The sequence below is a fragment of the Podarcis melisellensis genome (genome assembly GCF_964234715.1).
Source record: "Podarcis melisellensis genome assembly, chromosome: 8".
NCBI lineage: Eukaryota > Metazoa > Chordata > Lepidosauria > Squamata > Lacertidae > Podarcis > Podarcis melisellensis.
Window position 1 is genome coordinate 9,755,450 of NC_138540.1, and position 22,322 is coordinate 9,777,771.

The 22,322-nt window shown below is 46.0% G+C and overlaps 1 protein-coding gene across 1 annotated transcript in view; it reads left to right on the forward strand.

Moving 5' to 3' along the window:
• Window positions 1-21,579, forward strand: part of WSCD2 (WSC domain containing 2) — an 82,794-nt gene extending 61,215 nt beyond the window's left edge. The window contains exons 6-9 of the mRNA XM_081923246.1: window positions 3,641-3,815; window positions 5,573-5,737; window positions 15,915-16,115; window positions 20,189-21,579. Of these exons, the coding sequence (XP_081779372.1) occupies window positions 3,641-3,815; window positions 5,573-5,737; window positions 15,915-16,115; window positions 20,189-20,541 (894 nt within the window). The 3' untranslated portion in view covers window positions 20,542-21,579. The remainder of the gene's footprint in view (window positions 1-3,640; window positions 3,816-5,572; window positions 5,738-15,914; window positions 16,116-20,188) is intronic.
• Window positions 21,580-22,322: the final 743 nt, after the last annotated feature.

The window sequence follows — 22,322 nt, forward strand, 5'->3', positions numbered from 1 at the left end:
GCAAATCCTATTGAACTCAGTGGGATTTAGCTCTGAGTAAAAATGCTTAGGATTGCCGTGTAAGGCTGCCCAGTCTTGACCCAGTTTACTTGGGAGCAAGCATCATTGAATACAGTGGGACTTCCTTCTGAGGAGACAGTGTAAGCCTCCATTTACAACAAAGCAAAACTGCCTAAGCATGGCAGTTGAAAATTTCAAACGGATTGGTGACCTTTTCCTTCAAAATTTCAGGAAGAGCTTCACAGTTTCCTTCATTCTGGTGCAGGTATTCTTCCCACCCCATCCCAGTAGAAACAGGACTCTGTTTTTGCACCTACACACACCGCTTTTTATTGTTCTCCAAGAAAACTAGAAAAAGGAAAACCGGGGCAGCTTTCGCAATTCCAGGACTATCCCTGGCAAATTGGGAGATGTTGTAAACAAAAATCTGCCCTTTTCCCTTATGGGGTATCCAAGAGCCCATATAGAGTCCTTACATAGGTTCCCTATTGGTAGGAGAGAATAACAGAGGCCACCAGAGAATATTGAGAAGCAAAGCAGCTAGTAAGCTTGATCTTTATTGAACTGTTGCAACAGGGTGCTCCCCTCACCTGCAGGAGAGAGGAGGGACCCAGAAAAATGGCACGCAAGGCCTTATAAAGACTTCTGAAATTGCCACCCTGTAGATCACGACCACCCCCAGAAACATCATACATACATCACAGAAGGGGTGTAACCTAAGACCACCCCTCAGATACATCATACCTACATCACAGAAATTTGAATGTTGTTTTTCTCCTGTCCTTGTTTATCTCCTGCCTGGCAGGTTACTTGACTGGATTGCCTGGGGAGCCTAGCCATTCTTTTGTAGTGATAAATACTTAGTTCCTGGGCCAGGTCACAGGCTCACACCTTATTCATATCTTAAATGTGCCCTCAAGACAGGTTTTGTGAGGAAAGAGACAATGGGGAGGTTTTCCACTTTGACTTTGTAGAGAAAACATTTGCTCAGTTTAGGAATCAAAATGGTTCCAAGTTGGTCTTCCTGTGCTGATCCATGTACGTGCTTGGTTGGTACACTTATGAACATTACCATATATCTAAGACCTCAAAATTCCTATCACAGAGACTTGGAGAATATGAGCTTCATAGCCAAATGGGGATTTGAACCCTGGTCTCCCACACCCCACCATGGACTATCTCTGCTTTCTTATGGCACACAGTTTGGGCCTTGCCCCGCTGTTGTCAGCCAGCTCTCTGAGGCGGCAACACAAACTCATTGTGGCGTGCCCTTTGATTAACCCAGCCTTGCTGCCTTCCTGGGTATTAAATTGCCTGTCAGGCCTCACCACGGCCTTCATAACTCTGCGCTTTAAGGCTCAAATGAGGGCACGGATGTCGTACTCCATGGGCTTTTAAGCGGCCTTCGTCCAGGTGACAAACTCGCGCATTATCCAACTGCCACTGGGCCGTGATTTTGAAAGGGGTGCCATAAGCCTGGCCGTATAACTCTTGACTGTAGTAAATAACTCCCTGACGGCAACAGCAATTTCCACACCATTGCTTTGGGAAGGGAGAGATGAGAATATCCTCTACTTAGCTGCACAGAAGTGGGGAAAGAAATTTGGTTTGCATTTGCGATGCAAACCTGCCTGGTCCACATTTCTGAGCAAAAACGCATCGACTCAACTGCGCCTTCAAAATTTGCACGTCCGCAAATGTTTGCAACTCGTTACCCAGCCAACGAATGCGTGCAAAGAAGGAAGATGGCGTACACAAAAAGTGTACGTTTGTGAAAATTACCTCCAAAAATGCATTACTTATGGGGGATGGCTTTCAAAATTGCATCTATTAGGGGAAATTGCGTGCAAACAAATTTGCACATATCCGTAGGGAATGTGCAGGGAAGCAACCCTGTGAAATATACATATAATTAATTTTTTTCATAAAATTTATATACCTCTTGATTGTTAAAAAAACCCCAGTGGCTTACAAAAGGAAGAAAATTATCAAATAATCGGTACAGTTAAAAGCCACTATTTCTAAGAAGATAATTAAAACAAATGATAATCTAAAAACATATCAAAACACCTATAAGCATTCTGCATTTCCATGTAAGCTTGTCTAAACCGAAATGGTTTTTATCAGGCGCTGAAAAGAGTAGTTGCTGATCTCTAAACAGGGGTGTTATATGGTCTCACTCTTGTCAGAAACTGTAGCCTCAGTTCAACTGCAGGGGAAGCCCCACATGGAATGCATTGGTAGGGATGTCTTAGAGCAGCAGATGGAAAGTACCCCTAAATTATTCAGTTCGGTTTCACAGCTTAGTGGAGATTCGAACCCAGGACACCCACAGCTGAGCCCAACACGATGAGGGCCTCCAGATATTGCTGTGGCCTTCGTTTTTTCATGTTTTATTTTTAATTTTCAATAACTTAGCAATTTAACATCCAAATTACTTATTTATTCATCACTTCTAGACCAGGGTTCAGCAACCTAAGGCCCATGGGCCGAAAGCGGCCCGCAGAGGTCATTTGACTGGCCCACGAGCCGCACCCAAACCAAGCCGCCCACTCGCCCACTGCGCTAAATTGGAGCAGCGCAGGGACTCACTTCTGCAGGGCCAAATATCACATTTGCACAGACGCCGAAAACCCAGGCGTGCGCGCTCATGTGCGCACACAATCCAGCCCATTGAGGGATCTTCACAGGACCGATGTGGCCCAGGCAAGATAAACTATGCTCTCCCCTGTTCTAGACTTCACACACACACACACACACACAGACACACATACCGGTTTCCAATTTCTCCCCCTTTTTACCTTACACATCTTTAGTTTTCCATTCAGTTACAAATCCATTGATAACCCTAATCCACATTACTTCATAGATGCTATGTCAATCCTGCTAATGCTTTTAAGTCTTCAAAGTGGACCTTAACAAAAAAAAAAAATTCCTTCCAGTAGCACCTTAGAGACCAACTAAGTTTGTTATTGGTATGAGCTTTTGTGTGCATGCACACTATCTGCCAACCTAGCAGTTCGAAAGCACGTCAAAGTGCAAGTAGATAAATAGGTACCACTCTGGCGGGAAGGTAAACGGCGTTTCCGTGCGCTGCTCTGGTTCGCCAGAAGCGGCTTAGTCATGCTGGCCACATGACCCGGAAGCTGTACGCCGGCTCCCTCGGCCAATAAAGCGAGATGAGTGCCGCAACCCCAGAGTCGGCCACGACTGGACCTAATGGTCAGGGGTCCCTTTACCTTTTTAAGGTGCTACTGGAAGGAATTTTATTATTTTGTTTCAACTACGGCAGACTAACACGGCTACCTACCTGTAAGTGGACCTTAAGATATTCTATAAATTCAGTCCAGTCTTGTATAAACCTTTTTTTCATCTTCGTCCTGGATTTTCACGGTAGTCTTTGCCATTTCGGCATAGTCAATCGTCTTAGTTATTCATTCCTCCATCATTAGTACTTCCTCTCCTTTTCTGTGGCCTTCCAGAGGGACTACAACTTCCATCGTCCTGCACCACTGGCCATTCTGGGGGTTGGACTAGATAACCCCCCCCCAGGACCCTTCCAACTCTACAGTTCTATGATTCTAACTGCACTCCTCCTCAAAGGCATTGCACAAAATTATTCTCCCGTTGCTTCCACCAGGAATACCCACTTGCGGCACTGGCTGCCACCTCCTGCCACTGCGGCTTCCCTACGACCCTCTTCACATTGCACGAGAGGGAAGATGAGCAGCTCTGCTCCCAAAAATGCAGCGGCGAGGAATTCGAGAGCTGCGGCACCTCCAAGTATTTCATCGTTTATCAGACTCAAGTTCAAGGTAAGGTAAGGTAAAGGGACCCCTGACCATTAGGGCTAGTCGTGGCCGACTCTGGGGTTGCAGTGCTTTATTGGCCGAGGGAGCCGGCGTACAACTTCCAGGTCATGTGGCCAGCATGACTAAGCCGCTTCTGGCGAACCAGAGCAGCGCACGGAAACGCCGTTTACCTTCCCGCTGGAGTGGTACCTATTTATCTATTTGCACTTTGACGTGCTTTTGAACTGCTAGTTTGGCAGGAGCAGGGACCGAGCAACGGGAGCTCACCCTGTCGCTGGGATTCGAACTGCCGACCTTCTGATCGGCAAGTCCTAGGCTCTGTGGTTTAACCCACAGCGCCACCCATGTCCCCTTAAGTTCAAGGTAGAGGGCTGCTTTGTATGGAAGTGATTTGCAGGAAGAAGGTCCCTTTCTCAACCCATCTGGCATCTGCGTAGGACTGGGGAAGATCCCCATCCCACCGCCGTCTGAATCCTTAGAGAGTCAATTGTTTGTTTTTAAAAAAACAAAAAACCCTCACCCTTTTATTTCTTTTAATTACCAAAGATATAAATTTCGCTTTGGAAGGAAATAGTAATTAGTTCCGGCTTCCATCAGATGGATAGCTCCTTTGGTTAGATGCAGGAAACCGCTGTTTGACTTTTGCAAGAAGCGGTTGCCCGCTTCCTTTCTCCATTTCCCTCTCGTTCCCTTCTTCTTATTATTACTCTATTAACTCAGTTCCCTCTCTGGATTTGTTCATGCATTGCATTTCTATGTGTTCCATTCAGATCAATCTCCTTTTGGCTCTGTTGAAATGGACGTAAGACATTCACAATGGCTTTGAGTGCTGCGGATTTCAGGGGGAACAAAGTTCCAATAACAGGCAGCAAATCCTATGCATACTGTTACTTGCACGCCAGTATGTATGTAGTATGTATGTATACCCCGCCCATCTGGCTGGGTTTCCCCAGCCACTCTGGGCAGCTCCCAACAGAATATTAAAAGCACAATAAAACACCAAACATTAAAAACATCCCTAAACAGGGCTGCCTTCAGATGTCATTGAAAAGTCAGATTCCACAGGGCGGGCGCCACTACCAAGAAGGCCCTCTGCCTGGTTCCCTGTAACTTCACTTCTTGCAGGGAGGAAACTGCCAGAAGGCCCTCGGCGCTGGACCTCGGTGTCCGGGTTGAACGATGGGAGTGGAAACACTCCTTCAGGTATGCTGGGCCCGGGGCCTTTTTAGGCTTTAAAGGTCAGTACCAATACTTTGAATTGTGCTCGGAAACGTACTAGGAGCCAATGTAAATCTTTCAGGACCGATGTTATATGGTCTCGGCGGCCACTCACAGTCACCAGTCTAGCTGCCACATTCTGGATTAATTGTAGTTTCCTGGTCATTTTCAAAGGTAGCTCCATGTAGAGAACATCGCAGTAGTCTCTCCATCGGCCTTCATTCCAAATAAACCAACCCGTTGGTAGGTGCAAGAACCCCTGGTGTCTCTTGCCGCTCAGAGATTGGGGTGCATGCAACAATACGTTTTTAATTTTATTGTGAAATCACTTTATAGGGTTCCTGAATGAAAAAATAATAAAGAAACTAGCAGAGAAAGGCGGGGCCTTTTCGGTGTTGTCCCCTCACTTTTAGGATTCCCTCTCCAGGGAGATGTCCAAAGCCTCCTCTTGATTTACTTGGTGTTTTGTGCACTTATTCACTCCCAGTGACTGCAGGATCCCTCCATTCCTAGCTAACGCCTTCATTTTGATCTGCTCACAGATAACCGCTGTATGGACCGGAGATTTTTAACGGCTCGGGCCAAGCAGTTTGTTGCCCTTGCAAGCTTTCCTGGGGCGGGCAATACCTGGGCAAGGCACCTCATTGAACTGGCAACAGGTTTCTACACTGGCAGCTACTACTTTGATGGCTCTCTTTATAACAAAGGTGAGAGGGGAGCTCTTGTTATCTTTTGGAATTTATTGGTGTTTTTAATATAAAAAGAATCAGGAAGGGGGTGGGGGCTGAATCCTCATCTGCACCATCCATTCGAAACATTATGATAATACTTCAAACAGTCATGGCTTCCCCCACAGAATGCTGGGAGTTGTAGTTTGTGGTACCGAGAGTTGTTAGCAGGCCCCTGTTTTCCTCCCAGAGCTGCAATTCCCAGAGTGGCTTAACTATCAGTCCCTCTTCCCAGATGACTCAGGGAATTGTAGTTCTCGTAAGGGAAATAAGGGTTTCCTAAGAAATCTTTTGAATTTTGGTGCTGGAGGAGACTCTTGAGAGTCCCGTGGACTGCAAGAAAATCAAACCGATTCATTCCTAAGGAAATCAGCCCTGAGCGCTCACTGGAAGGACAGATCCTGAAGCTGAGGCTCCAATACTTGGCCACCTCATGAGAAGAGAAGACTCCCTGGAAAAGTCCCTGATGTTGGGAAAGATGGAGGGCACAAGGAGAAGGGGATGACAGAGGACAAGATGGTGAGACAGTGTTCTCGAAGCTACCAGCATGAGTTTGACCAAACTGCGGGAGGCAGTGGAAGACAGGAGTGCCGGGCGTGCTTTGGTCCATGGGGTCATGAAGAGTCGGACATGACAACAACAACAAAGAAATCTCAGCACCCTTAACAGACCACAGCTCCCAGGATTCTTTCAGGGAAGCCATGACTATCTATGGTCTCTTGAACACTCTTGAATAGCTCTTACTGTCAACAAGTTCTTCCTGCTGTTTAGGCGGAATCTCCTTTCTTGTCAGTTGAAGCCACTGGTTTGGGTCCTACACTCCGGATCAGGAGAAAACAAGCTTGCTCCTTCTCCCAGGGCTGAGAGCCACTTGAGGAGATTTCACCCCTCCCATATCCAAGAATCTCCTGATGAGTCTGGTGATTCTCCAGAGAGAAGGAGGCGTGTTCTGCTCTCTACTTATTCTACTCCTGCACCAAGTCAGTCAGTCAGTCAGTGTCAGTGTCAGAGAGAGACTGAGTGTTACAGATTGTGTGTAGAGATAAGGTTGCTGCTAAGAGCAGCTGCAGACACTCAGTGCAGTTTAGCATTCCTTTATGCTTAGAACCCATTTAGCTCTGTATATAGTTGTATTATAGTTGTAGACAGAATAAAGAAGATATTCTACAGAGCTGCTCTCTGAGTCGTTTATGCTCTGCTATACTCTGCTATACTCTGCTGTGTGACAACTGTCTACTTGTGGAAGTGAATCCGGTGCTCACAACTCGAAGCTATGAGTCCACGGCACTTTGACCTGTTCCTGTGCAGAAGGTGGTCTCTGGAAGTGCTACCCAGCTCGCCTAGCCCAGTCGGGGCTGAAGTGCATGAGTCCAGTTGGTGGTACTGGCTCAAGGGCGATGCTGACACCACTATGAAACAGGCTGACTTCAGACCCTTTTATTTGAATTGCGATCGGTTGCCTGGAAACTAACTGCGACACTCCCTTGGAAGTTCTGCATCATCAGAGATTTAAAATATCCACGGTATACAAAGGCAGATCAGTTAACAAGAGGAGTCTTCCTGGGGAACCAGGGAGGGAAATCCTCAAGGCCAACTCAGAATACCAAAGAAAAGCCCCATTACATCAATCAGTCTCCGATAATCTCCCAGAGAGACGAGGAATGTGCAGAGACTCGGCTTATTGACACAGTCAGGGCCAGCTACATGCAGCTTGTCTGTGACCATAAAACCGGCTAGGAAGAGCAGGGGGCAGGATTAACGGCCTTAAACAGAGACGCGCAAATTGAGAAGTAAGAATATCTCCGGAAGCGTGTCTATTAGGTTTAATAGGAATGGAAATCAAAATGGGAGACCCAAATCTGTTCGTGTACATTACGGCCATCGCAAGAACCCTCCTGGCCCAAAGATGGAAAACACAAGACATACCAACCACCCAGGAGTGGCAGGTGAAGTTGACAGAATACGCAGAACTTGCCAAATTCTCAGGGAGGATCCAGGAGCAGGAAGACCAAAGATACCAAAATAATTTTTTCCCCAATTTTTTTTTTATTAGTTTTTACAATATCAATGACAAACAAAAACATAAAACAAACAAGACATAACAAGCATAAATCATAACCTTATTGAAAATAACAGTTATTTACTTTGTAAAACGACTTCCTCGTTTCCCCTTAGTTGAATTTCATTGCATATCCTTATAACGGTTTTCCAAATCCCAACTTTAATACCCTTTGAATTAAACATAAACATCTTTAAATCTTCTCCTTCTTGTATTAAACATATTATTTTATCAATTAACATAAATACAATCCTAAGCCCATTAAGTATCTGGACGCTATTTCCAGTTATTTTAGCTTAACAAATTTAGCTAAATAATCATTAAATTTCTTCCATTCTCCGTGGTGTTCCTCCTCCTTCTGGTCGCGGACTCTTCCGGTTAGATCGGCTAGCTCCATAAAATCCATCATCTTCATCTGCCATTCTTCTACTGTTGGTAATTCTTGAGTTTTCCACTTTTTAGCTAACAAAATACGAGCCGCAGTTAAAGATACCAAAATAATTGGAGTAAATTTATTGAATATTTAAAGGAGAATTGTAAAGAGGTCAAGACACTAGCAGAATTGACATAATACCTTCAGTGTATAATAGTACTATTGTGAGAATGATGTGCGCGATAGAAAGGGGTTAAATATACACACTGCAGGGAGGGAGGGGAGTCGCGACTCGGCAGAGTCAAAGGGAATGTATGGCATTAATATGGTTTGTTGGAAAAGAATATGTAAGGAAAACAATAAAAATTTACTTGGAAAAAAAAGAGAAGTAATAATATCTTCAGATCCTGGTGTGAAAGAGGCCAAATGTTTTGGGGAGTGGGGAGCAGTCAGTTTAACCTCTCACCCCCCCCCCCGGTATGTTTCTGTCAGGACTGCATTTTAAATGTCTGGGGTGGTGGTGGGACAAAGCAGCATCAAATTCCCAGTCAGATTTATAATACTTCTAATGTACATAATGTTGGAGGGAGAGGATTGGAAGAGAGATCCCTGCTCTCCAGTAGCAGAGTTAAGCACAATGGTGATCACTCCAAGCATTTTAAAATTTGGTTAGGTTTGCGTCTGCCCTCATCCACCTTAAAACAAACATTCCGCATCAAAATACTTAGGCTAGAATAAATCACAGGTGCTTAGCATCTGTGTTTCCAGGTGTGTTACTTGGTTTCCAGAAGTTCCAGCATACAAGTCTCCATATATTGGCAGTAAAATGAAAATGGAAAAAAAAAGGTTCAAAATGACTTAAAAAGAAAAGTACTTGGTTTCCTTACAAAAGGTTCATACAGTTTTTGGGTTAGCAAAGATCCAGGCTGTAAAATCTTCCTTTTATATACAATTTGATGGTTAAAAAGAACAAAGCCTCAAAGTGGTTTACAAAAAAGGTAAAGCAATAAAATTTTCAGGAAAACACAGTACTTTTTGCTCTATAAGACTCACTTTTTCCCTCCTAAAAAGTAAGGGGAAACGCGTGTCCGTCTTATGGAGCGAATGCAGGCTGCGCAGCTATCACAGGAGCCAGAACAGCAAGAGGGATTGCTGCTTTCACTGCGCAACGATCCCTCTTGCTGTTCTGGCTTCTGGGATTCAGAATATTTTTTTTCTTGTTTTCCTCCTCCAAAAACTAGGTGCGTCTTGTGGTCTGGTGCGTCTTATAGAGCGAAAAAAAACGGTAATTAATTTTTAAAACATACAAATAATAATCAGAACCAGTGGTAACCCAAAACCCGATTAAAACACACACCAGCTTTTTACATATCTGGGTAGGCCTGTTTGAACAAAAATGTTTTAAGCAGATTCATAGTTCTCCCCCTCTCTATTTTATCTTCATAACAACCCTAAGAGGTAGGTTAGCTGAACAGACCAAACTCACTTAGTGAGCTTCAAAGCTGTGTTGGGTTTCCATGACATCATAGCAGCAGCACCAATGGCTGGAGAGCATCACGGAAGAGAAGGGTCAGGTGACAGCTTTCGGCTTCAGTTGTGAATGGAGAGAGATGAGTTGGGTTTTCTTAAGACTCCTCTAGCTCAGTCATAATCCTATGACAAAGCTGGTCATTTCACCCCGAGTCTTCCTACTGTTTGAGAAGACTCCCTGGCAGAGCAGTACAGTAAATCTCTCTTACACACAGGTACTCTGCTTGTTTGGGCAAGAAAGAAATCTATTACAAACGGGGCTTTCTCCAGAGCAAATACTGGAGCTCAAAGCTTTTTGGAATAATGCAGCACATTTCTCTGTCATGTGTGATTGTATGCTTTGGGTTGGATCATCATGTTTCTCCTTGCCCTCGCTGATTCAGAGGCCATCTATCTTTCCATTCCTGTGGGAAATTATTTACAGAGTTAATATTTCATGGGCAACAGGCTCATCCTTTACTTCTCCCCCTAAGGCGGTTTAAGGGACAGGGACAAGGCAGCCCACGTGAATGAAAGGTTGGAAGAGGAAATTCCTCACTGTAACAGGGAAGGTTACCATTCTATTCTGTCTCAGGCAGACCACACCTAGAGCCCGGTTTCCAGTTCTGGTCACCCCAGTTTAAGGAGGACCAGCTGGAATGTGTATAGAGGTGGGCAACCAAGATGATGGTAATAATTTTTATTTATTTATAAATTTTTATTTATACCCCTAGGGATGCAGGTGGCGCTGTGGGTTAAACCACAGAACCTAGGACTTGCCGATCAGGAGGTTGGTGGTTTAAATCCCTGAGCCGGGGTGAGCTCCCGTTGCTCGGTCCCAGCTCCTGCCAACCTAGCAGTTCGAAAGCACGTCAAAGTGCAAGTAGATAAATAGGTACCGCTCCGGTGGGAAGGTAAACGGCATTTCCGTTTGCTGTTCTTGTTTGCCAGAAGTGGCTTAGTTATGCTGGCCACATGACCCGGAAGCTCCCTCGGCCAGTAAAGTGAGATGAGCACCACAACCCCAGAGTCGATCACGACTGGACCTATTGGTCAGGGGTCCCTTTACGTTTACTATTTATACCTCGCCCTTCCCGGTTCAGAAAACAAGGCTCAGGGCAGCTAACAACAAATTTAAAACACTTAATTGATGCAACAAAAAACAGCATATAAAATGTGAATAACAATAAATTCAGAATTCAAAAATCAATATAGTGTGAAATTCCATCCAATAAACATTAGATGATCAGCAGGGCTAGTGGCTAAATTAGTCCTATTTGGGCCAGCAAGGAGACCAGGGGAGAATTAGCTGTGGAATCCTAGAGCGGGTAATCTTCATAAAAGGGGATGGGGAGGGAAGGAAGGGGAATAAAAGATCAGGCTAAGTTCAAATTGAAAGCCAGGTGGAATAGCTCTGTCTTACAGGCCCTGCAGAAAGAAGTTAAATCCTGCAGGTCCCTGGTCTCATAGGACAGAGCATTCCACCAGGTCGGAGCCATCGCTGAGAAGGCCCTGGCCCTGGTGGATGATGAAGAGTCTGGAAACCAAGCCATATGAGGAATGGTCAAGGGAGTGGGAGATGTTTAGCCTGGAAAAGAGGAGACTGCGAGGAGATATGAGAGCCATCTTCAACTATCTGAAGGGCAGTCACATAGAAGACAGAGCAAGCTTGTTTTCTCCTGCCCAAGAGGGTGGGACCTGAACCAATGGATTCAAATGATAAGAAAAGAGATTTCAACTAAACATCAGGAAGAACAGCTGTTTGACAGCGGAACAGACTCCCTCAAAAGATGGTGGACTCTCATTTCTTGGAGATTTTGAAGTTGGATGGCTATTTGCCAGGGATTTTTTAGTTGTGATTGCTGCATTACAGGAACTTGAACCTTGGGGTACCTTCCAACTTTAATAATAATAATAATAATAATAATAATAATAATAATAATAATACCCTGCCCATCTGGCTGGGTTTCCCTAGCCACTCTGGGCATCTTACAAATAAAATAAAACAAAACATTAGACATTAAAAATTTCCTGATACATGGTTGCCTTCAGATGTCATCTAAAAGCGAGATAGTTGTTTATTTCCTTGACATCTGACGGGAGGGCGTTCCATAGGGCATGTGCCACTACCGAGAAGGCCCTCTGCCCGGTTCTCTGCAACCTCACTTCTCGCAGGGAGGGAACCGCCAGAAGGCCCTCGGAGCTGGACCTCAGTGTCCGGGATGGATGATGGGGGTGGAGATGCTCCTTCAGATATACTGGGCCAAGGCCATTTTGGGCTTTAAAGGTCAGCACCGACACTTTGAATTGAGCTTGGAAACGTACTGGGAGCCAATAACCCTATGTGTCTATGACATGTACCTGCAAAGTCAGAGGCTATGCTCTGTCATGATGGCTATGCTCTGCCTCCGTAGTCAGAGACTGTCCAGTGGCTGAAAACCACAGGAGAAGAGTGGGCTTTTGTGCTTGGGTCTCGCTTACTGTTTTCCCCACAGGCATCTGGATGGCCAGTGTGGTGTAGTGGTTAAGAGCGGTGGACTCGTAATCTGGTGAACCGGGTTCGCATCCCCGCTCCTCCACATGCAGCTGCTCTGCACACATGCAGACTTCTCTGAAGTCTTTCAGCCTCACTCACCTCACGGAGTGTTTGTTGTGGGGGAGGAAGGGAAAGGAGAACGTTAGCCACTTTGAGACTCCTTAGGGTAGTGATAAAGCAGGATATCAAATCCAAACTCTTCTTTTTCTTCACTGTGAGAATTGGATGTTGACCTAGATGGACCACTGGCCTGATCCAGCACAGCTCTTCTTATGTTCTTATTTGTTAACCATCAGTATTGCATTACGTGCCCCATGTAGCTCACTGCCAGCTGGTATTATAAAACCCAAGAGTTACTTATTCCTGGTGGTAATAAAAGTCATTGTCATGCTACGCGATAGCAGTAATGATGATTCATAATGAAGCACTGAAATTAATACCTGGCATATATGCAACCCAAACCTATGTATGCCCACTCAGAAGTCAGTCCTATTATGTTCCTTAATTTGGGCTGATTGCATAGTTTGCAGCCTATGTGACGACAACAACAACAAAGATTTACAGTTATTTATTTAGAATTAGAATGTATAGCTATTATATTCGTGTATGAGCACTACAGTTACGTCATTTGATATGAGATTAAACCTATGGAACTCATTGCCACATGATAATTGTGGTGGCCAATCATTATGACTGTTTGCTTCTGCTGGCCAGATATCAGAGATGGTAGCTTGCGGTTGTTTATCCTGAGCCAGTCTCCGCTTACCTCGCTGGGTCAAAGCATATCTGTGGAATGAGCAAAGGAGCTGCCATGAAACTCTTGTGCATGTTCTAATTGGAAGAAGCAAATTACATGTATGTAATTAATATCTTGTATCTCCTGCCATCTGATCTCTCCCCGTTGGCTAGAAATAGTAGCTAGCATGGGTTAGTGTCCCAATCTGTCCTCCCTCCCAACATCGCTGAGCTTTGTCAGTCGTTGACTGTGTTGACTGAGAGCCAAACAGATGGTTTTCAGATGAAACTGTGCTGACAGATGCCCACTGTCTGCCACAAAGGAAACTGGTTACTGGGCCAACTGATGGAGGGATTGCAAAGGGTGTTCTGTCCACCCCTCACTTGAGGGGATGCTCACCCAGGGCTTTGTTCACCTTAAATGTCACTTGTAAAGAAGCTGGACCCTCTCAAGGAAGCAGGTCAATGCAGGAGGCAGGATGCAGAACATTCCAGGTGTCCAGCGGTGGAACCTTCAGGACCATGGAAAGCTCCAGAGTAGCAGAGGTGTTGCCCCAGCAAAGGGAAAGACCAAGCCTTATGAGGAATGACAGAAGGAGTTGGGGTGTTTAGTCTGGAAGAGAGCAGCCTAAGAGGTGACACGATAGCTGTCTTCGTAGCCATATCTGAAAGGCTGTCCCAGGGAAGATGGAACAAGTTTGTTTTCGGCTGCTCCAGAGGGTGGGACCCGAACCAATGGGTTCAAATGACCAGAAATGAGATGACAACTAAAATGTTAGGAAGAACTTTGTAAGAGTTGTTTGACAGCGGAACGAACTACTTCAGAGGGGGGTGGACTCTCTTTCACCGGAGCTTTCAAAGCAGAGTTTGGATGGCCACCTGTTAGCAATTCTTTAGTTGTGATTCCTCACTGCGGGGGGTTGGACTAGATGGTCCTTGGGATCCCTCCCTGGTGGAGTATAGGGTCAGGTTCAAGGTGCTGGTCTTGACCTTCAAAGCCCTTTGTGGCTTTGGCCCCTCGTATTTACGGGGCCGCTTCTCCTGGTATGCGCTGCAAAGGACCTTAAGGTCCACGAATAACCATAGTTTAGAGGTCCTGGGCCCTAAGGAAGTCAGACTATCCTCCAGCAGGGCCAGGGCCTTTTCGGTGATGGCTCCGACCTGGCGGAATGCTCTGTCCCATGAAACTAGGGCCCTTCAGGATTTAACCTCCTTCTGTTGGGCCTGTATTGTTGTTGTTTAGTCGTTTAGTCGTGTCCGACTCTTCGTGACCCCATGGACCAAAGCACGCCAAAGCACATCGGGCCTGTAAGACAGAGCTATTCCGCCTGGCCTTTAATTTGAATTCAGCCTGATCTTTTATTTCTCTTCCCTCCCCCTCCCCTTTTATGAAGATTATCCACTCTGAGACCCCACAGCAAATTCTCCAGTGGCCTCCTTGCTGGCCCAAGTAGGACCGATTCAGCCAGCTAGCCCTGGGATTATCTAATGCTTATTTCCCCTAAAATGATTTCTGAATTTTGAATTTTATTGTTATTCATGTTTTTATACTGTATTTTATGCTGTTTTTACAATTAAGTGTTTTACATTTGTTCTTAGCCGACCTGAGCCCAGTTTTTGATCCGAGAAGGGCGGGGTATAAATAAAAAATTATTATTATTATTACTATTCCAACTCCACAGTTCTATGATTCACCTAAGCCCCAAAGTACCAGATGATGGATCTCATGTCACCTTGCGGTCTCCTATTCTAAACATCCCCAACAGACCATTCCTCCGTTTCTCTGGAACGTGGCATGAGGCCATCATCTTCTGTTCAGCTACTGCGGCATTCACACACCCTCACACACCCACACACCCCAGTTTCTCTTCTTTCTTTAATGAACAAACTGCTATAAAGCCCCAAGATGAACCAATCTGAGGAGAGAGACAAAGACCATTTGACATTAATGGGCAGGATGGTTACGGATGTTGGCTGGTTGCCTTTTCAAATGTTTTTCCTCACTTTAAGAATTCTCGCCAGAGCTCTTCTCTCTATCTCTCTGCCTCTCTCTCTCACACACACATGCACACAAACCACCGTTTTCTGAGTTATGAGGCCCATTGAAATGTCTTAGCCAGGAAGACACAATTGAAACAAATCTCTTTGACCCTCACTGCGTTTGGCCCTGTTGGGCGGTGGTAAGGGAGAAAAGGATTTGTGTTTGTAAGGAGCCACAAAAATGTCAAGGAGAACGCAGGAAAATCAGCTGGTCAGACATAGCAGACACAACAATGCTGAGAATTAGGAAATGTGTGGGCTTTACGCACATTTAGAGCAGGGGTCTGCAAACATTTTCAGTAGGGGGCCAGTCCACTGTCCCTCAGACCTTGGGGGGGCAGACTATATTTTTTTGAGGGTGGGGATGAACGAATTCCTACACCCCACAAATAACCCAGAGATGCATTTGAAATAAAAGCACACATTCTACTCATGTAAAAACACCAGACAGGCCCCACAAATAACCCAGAGATGCATTTTAAATAAAAGGACACATTCTACTCATGTAAAAACATGCTGATTCCCGGACCGTCCGTGGGCCGGATTGAGAAGGCGATTGGGCCGCATCCGGCCCACGGGCCTTAGTTTGCCTACCCATGCTTTAGACCCTGGGCTCAATAGGTTCACAACGATGCCCCTTTAAATAGCTTAGGGGGGTTAAGGAAAAACTGCAGCAATTTGTTGCAGACTCACCTGCAAAGTCATGGGCCAAGCCAGGAGCGATTGGGCCAGATCTAGCCCCCAGGCCTTAGTTTGCCTACCCATGATTTAGAGGGTAAGCTGTTTGTTGGGTCTTCTTTCATTCTTTTCTTCCTCTTTAGCTTTACTCCATCTTCCCATATTTGTCCCTAGAGCTCATTCTTTGATCTTCCATTTCCTCCCCCCCCCCAACTCCCCACAACAGGGTTCAAAGGTGAACGGGACCACTGGCGAAGTGGGAGGACCATCTGCATCAAAACTCACGAGAGCGGGCAGAAGGAAATCGAGGCGTTTGATGCAGCCATCTTGCTGATCCGCAACCCCTACAAAGCACTTATGGCTGAATTCAACCGGAAATATGGAGGCCACATTGGGTTTGCTGCTCACGCCCACTGGAAAGGGAAAGGTAAATACGGGGATCCACCCCATCGGCTTCTATCTGCTTATTAAAAGATTGTTTTTTAATCTACCTTTTAGGGCACAGTGTCCTCACAAAGCGGTGGGACAAAACTCTCAAAAGCACACAAGCACATAGTCTGGCCATATTCACACCACATATGTAAAGCACTATGGCAGGCATAGGGATGTGGGTGGCGCTGTGGGTTAAACCACAGAGCCTAGGACTTGCCGATCAGAAGGTCGGTGGTTTGAATCCCCGCGACGGGGTGAGCTCCCGTTGCTCGGTCCCTGCTCCTGCCAACCTAGCAGTTCGAAAGCACATCAAAGTGTAAGTAGATAAATAGGTACCACTCGGGCGGGAAGGTAAATGGTGTTTCCGTGCGCTGCTCTGGTTCGCCAGAAGCGGCTTAGTCATGCTGGCCACATGACCCGGAAGCTGTATGCCGGCTCCCTCGGCCAATAAAGTGAGATGAGCGCCGCAACCCCAGAGTCGGCCACGACTGGACCTAACGGTCAGGGGTCCCTTTACCTTTACCCTTACACTGTCAAATAACTGCATCGTTGAATGCATTGCCAAAGTTTCAACTATCCATGATATAGCCTTAGGCTTAGGGTTTTTGTTTTAGTGGAAGAATGTTGCAGAAATGTGGAGACCTGAAATTTAAGACTAAAAGAAAAATGGAGAGAGCTGCAATGAACGGATCCAACTGTCCCTGGTTAAGACACAAACTGAATGAATTCCTGCCCCATGTCTTCACCCTTGCAAGGGAATTTAAATAGATTGCCCTGCAGAACTGCCCAAGTTCAGCTAAAAGAAATAAAACCAGACTGGTTGCGCTGGCAACTCCAGGCTTTAAAAATGCACCTAGCCAGCTTCTTGCTAGATTGCTGCAGCTGTCAGTTGTACTACCATGTGGTCAGATGGGCAGATCTTCGATGCCCACCTTAGTGCCAGGCTACAGACTTACCCTGCTCCCTTCCTTCCGATTACACTTTTCCTCCTAGCTCCCCCAAGCTAAAGTCTATGTGATTTTTACTTTATTAAAAAAAAAGAAAAAGTTCTGTGTTTTTGTTCCATGGCATTAATTTTATGATATCCCTTGGATTGGTTCCAAAGCAAAGTTTTATGTGATATGATTATGCAAGGTGAATTGTCCCACTTCTGTTTAATGGAACAGAGAGTCCATTTAATAATTCAGAGGTGGGGGATAAAACACAGTTCAAGAGGATTAATAAGGGATGTGGGGAGGGGAGGGTGGACAAGGTTGTCTTTTCCTCAAGGAGGCGAAGGCGAAAAGTTCAAGGGTCCAAACTTTTCCTGCACCGCAAATGAGGCATCGGGCCCGTTACAGTTGCAGACGGAATTCTGGCAGATTATATCTGGTTCATTATCCATTTTATCACCCAATTTTAATGTGAGGATCAATTAGCAGGAAACCTCAGGGGTAATTGAAAGATTTCCTCTCCTTCTTTTCTAAAGCAAGGGAGCATGTTTAACTGAGCCCAGGACCTGGTGGCTAACAGAGCAGCTTGCTAATGAGATCATATCAATCATCAACAAAAAGAGCCTAGCCAGGAAAGGCTTTTTCTTAGGGAATGATGCGTTTATGGCAACAGGGGTAAGGTAGACATGATGAGATGACCCTCCCAATCAGCCCCTTCCCCCCCGAAAGAGCATTGACTATATTGGACCCACGTCAGGAGCTGATCTGCCTGGAGCCAATAACTCGTTCTTCTCTGGGTTGCTGCCCTGGTAGTGAGACTGGAGCAACTCTTATAAATGGGTTCCCAGGTACGTAGAATCAAAGAATGGAAGAGTTGGGACGGATCCCAAGGGTCTTTGAGTTCTGCAATGCAGGAATCACAACATGAATGATTCCAGCCAACCAAACTGGTTATTATTCATTATTATTGTTGTTGTTGCATCTATATCCAACTTTCCCTCTAAGCAGCTCAAGGTGGCTATCATCTTTGCTCTGCTTATCCACACTTGAGGAACCTCAGAGCTCCCTCAGAGCTCCAATATAGTCCTACTTCAGAACATCTCTACAAAAATTCAGGCTTTCTTTTCATCGTTGGGCTCCTTTATCCAGCTTGCTACCCCAGATTATGTTCCACCAATCTCCTGTAGGTTTGCCCCAGCCCCTGGGACACACACACACACACTAGTGGGGTGCCACAGGGTTCTGTCTTGAGCCCGGTCTTATTCAACATCTTTATCAACGACTTGGATGATGGACTCAAGGGCATCCTGATCAAATTTGCAGATGACACCAAACTGGGAGGGGTGGCTAACACCCCAGAGGACAGGATCACACTTCAAAACGACCTTGACAGATTAGAGAACTGGGCCAAAACAAACAAGATGAATTTTAACAGGGAGAAATGTAAAGTATTGCACTTGGGCAAAAAAAATGAGAGGCACAAATACAAGATGGGTGACACCTGGCTTGAGAGCAGTACATGTGAAAAGGATCTAGGAGTCTTGGTTGACCACATACTTGACATGAGCCAACAGTGTGACGCGGCAGCTAAAAAAGCCAATGCAATTCTGGGCTGCATCAATAGGAGTATAGCATCTAGATCAAGGGAAGTAATAGTGCCACTGTATTCTGCTCTGGTCAGACCTCACCTGGAGTTCTGTGTCCAGTTCTGGGCACCACAGTTCAAGAAGGACACTGACAAACTGGAACGTGTCCAGAGGAGGGCAACCAAAATGGTCAAAGGCCTGGAAACGATGCCTTATGAGGAACGGCTAAGGGAGCTGGGCATGTTTAGCCTGGAGAAGAGGAGGTTAAGGGGTGATATGATAGCCATGTTCAAATATATAAAAGGATGTCACATAAAGGAGGGAGAAAGGTTGTTTTTTGCTGCTCCAGAGAAGCGGACACGGAGCAATGGATCCAAACTACAAGAAAGAAGATTCCACCTAAACATTAGGAAGAACTTCCTGACAGTAAGAGCTGTTTGACAGTGGAATTTGCTGCCAAGGAGTGTGGTGGAGTCTCCTTCTTTGGAAGTCTTTAAGCAGAGGCTTGACAACCATATGTCAGGAGTGCTCTAATGGTGTTTCCTGCTTGGCAGGGGGTTGGACTCGATGGCCCTTGTGGTCTCTTCCAACTCTATGATTCTATGATTCTACACACACACACACACACACACACACACTAAAATCTGTGCCTTGTTGCCTTCTTATTTGTTCAAGTATAAGAGGGCTCTATCCTCTTAACTCTGTTCCCTCCAAACCCGTAGCAAGGGTGTAAACATGGGGCAGGAATTCATTCAGGTTTGTGTTTTAACCAGGGACAAATGAATCTGTTTATTGCAGCTCTCTCCATTTTTCTAGCCTTAAATTTCTGCTCTATGTGCAGCTGTTTTAAACTGTTTTCATGGATGATATGATTGTTTTGTTCGTTTTGGTTTTTTTCTTGTAATATAAATTTTATGTGGGAGGGCCGGGGGTGGAAAAAAGCAACTTAAAAAAATATTGTCTTGGGTCTCAGGAAGCAAAATATCTCTGGCCCGCCTCCCACTCGTACCTTTTTGAAGCTGAGCTGATCCAGGTCTATTCAGAGACTAACAATAAATAATAAGTTTTTATTTATACCCAACCCTTCCCGGTTCAGAAAACTGGGTTCACGGCGGCTAACAACAAATTTAAAACACTTAATTGGTACAACTACCTCATTTCTACCATCATGGACAAAGGGCAAGCTGTTTCTAACGTGTGTCTGTTGTGGGTCCCATTGCACTTGGCACCAAATGTGCTCAGAATCTGTAATGGTTCTAGGGGTTGCTGGTGCGTAAGTTGCCGCCACTCCTGGCTAAGTTACCTGGTTGAACCCTTTCTGTCTGGACAGCCCTTCACTTCGTGGCTGTTTCAGTCACTGGCAGAATCCGTCAGTGGGCGTTTCTTGAACATCTTCCAGCAAAGAAGTTCTTTGACGCCAAGTCTCCTCCTACTCTCCCTGCGCGGAAGTCTTCTGCGCAGGGAGGGTGTGGGCAGCGGACAGTTCCCTGACAGAATCCCACCCTGTGTCCTGCTGCTGATTAACAGGATGCTCCCCTCTCTTCTTACAGAATGGCCAGAATTCGTCAAGAACTATGCCCCTTGGTGGGCGACGCACACCCTTGACTGGCTCAAATACGGCAAAAGCGTCCTGGTGGTGCACTTTGAGGACCTGAAACAAGACCTCTTCATTCAGCTCAAGAGGATGGTCAGCCTCTTGGGCATCGCAGTCCTTGAGGACCGTCTTCTGTGTGTGGAAGGCCAGAAGGATGGGAACTTCAAGCGATCCGGGCTCAGGAAGTTGGAATACGACCCCTATACCCTTGAGATGAGGAAACTGATCAACGGCTACATCAAAACAGTGGACACAGCCCTGAAACTCAGAAACCTCACGGGGGTACCAGAGGACTATTATCCAAGATGATGGTCGTGTTGGGTAGGGACATCTTTTGGCTGGGAGGAAAGGGATCTGCCCAGGCAGGTGCGGCTTGGTTTCACCTGGCGAGTCACTATTTCCACCCAGTGGGTGGCCCTTTTTTGGACTTCTGCTGCTCGCTGTTAACAAATCCCCTTGCATGAGCAAAAAGCAGTCAACATCCACCATTGCCAGTAGAAGATGCCTTGGCAAGCCCGCCCACACAGATCTACGTTCACTAGGGACCAACATTAACATACAGTTGGGGGAGGTTTGCAAAATGAAGATAGATCTTTGCTGCTGCTGTTTGGAAGAGTGTTGTCTCGCCTGCCCCACTTCATAATACGGATCACCTCAGCTCTGTTCCAGATGGTTGCAGTACCCAGATCTTTGGGGCCACTGCAGAGGCATCGCTGGGGCCTTATCCGAGCCAGGCAGTGTTCTGTTCCGGGTCAAAAACCCGTGGTCCGTTTGGCTGCCCTGACACTCCTCGAGATTCAGGTCTTTCATTCGGACCTGGCTGGCACTTGTACGCACATCCTGGGTCCCTCTGCTCTGTACACTTGAGCCTGGTTCACATATCTGCACACACCTGGTGACAGTAGGCTGGTCTACTCATACAGTATAGTACGGTTGCAGACCTGATGTGGTTGAGTGGGTTGTACCACTTTAAATTTCAGCTGGAGGATGCCATTTTTTAATTCCCTTCCAGTGGGGCGGGAATACAACACACAAGTTCCTGATTTGTTGGTGGTTGGTAGTTCAGGGATACAAGGTCTCCATTCTCTTCCTGTTGCGGGCTTCATTTTCTGCTTGAAGGGGAGCGTCCCAAAAATTGGTACCATCCACACTGAGCATTCTACCTCCTCATTTCAGGAAGCTGCCTTACACAAAGTCAGATTCTTTGTTTGGTTGAACCCGGGACCTTCTGTGCGCATGGTCGATGCTCTAACAGTGAGCTATGGCCCTTTCCCACATTCCCAAAGTTCCCTGGGAAGAGGGACGCATTGTTAAACCACTCTGGGAAGTGTAGATCTGTGAGGGGAATAGGGGTCTTCTCATTCCAGTTCCACTTACTGTATTTTTCGCTCTATAGCACGCATTTCCCCCCCTCCAAAAATGAAGGGGAAATGTGTGTGCGTCCTATGGAGTGAATACAGGCTTCAGGCAGCTATCCGCAAGCCTTCGGAGCACGGCAGGAGTTCCCACCGGGCTCCGAAGGCTTGCGGATAGCAGCCTGCAGCCTGAAGCCCGGGGAGCGCAGCGCCAACTCCCACTGCGCTCCCCAGGCTTCAGGCAGCTATCTGCAAACCTTCGGGCTCCAAAGGCTTGCAAACAGCAGCCTGTTCTGGGGTCTGGGGCCGGTGAAGCTCGACCTTCCCCCATCCCAAGCCCCAAAAGCTCTGGGAGGCGGCGAGGTCTAGTTTCGCAGAATTGAAAATATGCCACCCTTTGCAGCATTAACACAGCAACTTGGGGAAAAGCTGTGTAACTTTCTAGAATTATCCAGGATGCCTGTGGCAGACTGGATCTTCCCCTTTATTTATCCCTCTAAACAAAATAACAACAAGGAAGTCTGTAATGTAAAGATATAAAAATATTGTTTACTTACATAAAGTTGCAGGCTCGATTCAAGCAGAAAATAACAGAGAAATAAGTAAATCAGGCAAAATATCCTTCTAGATTACAAAATACATGGTTTAGATCAGTGTTTCCCAAACTTGTGTCTCCAGCTGTTTTTGGACTACAACTCCCATCATTCCTAGCTAGCAAGACCAGTGGTCAGGGAT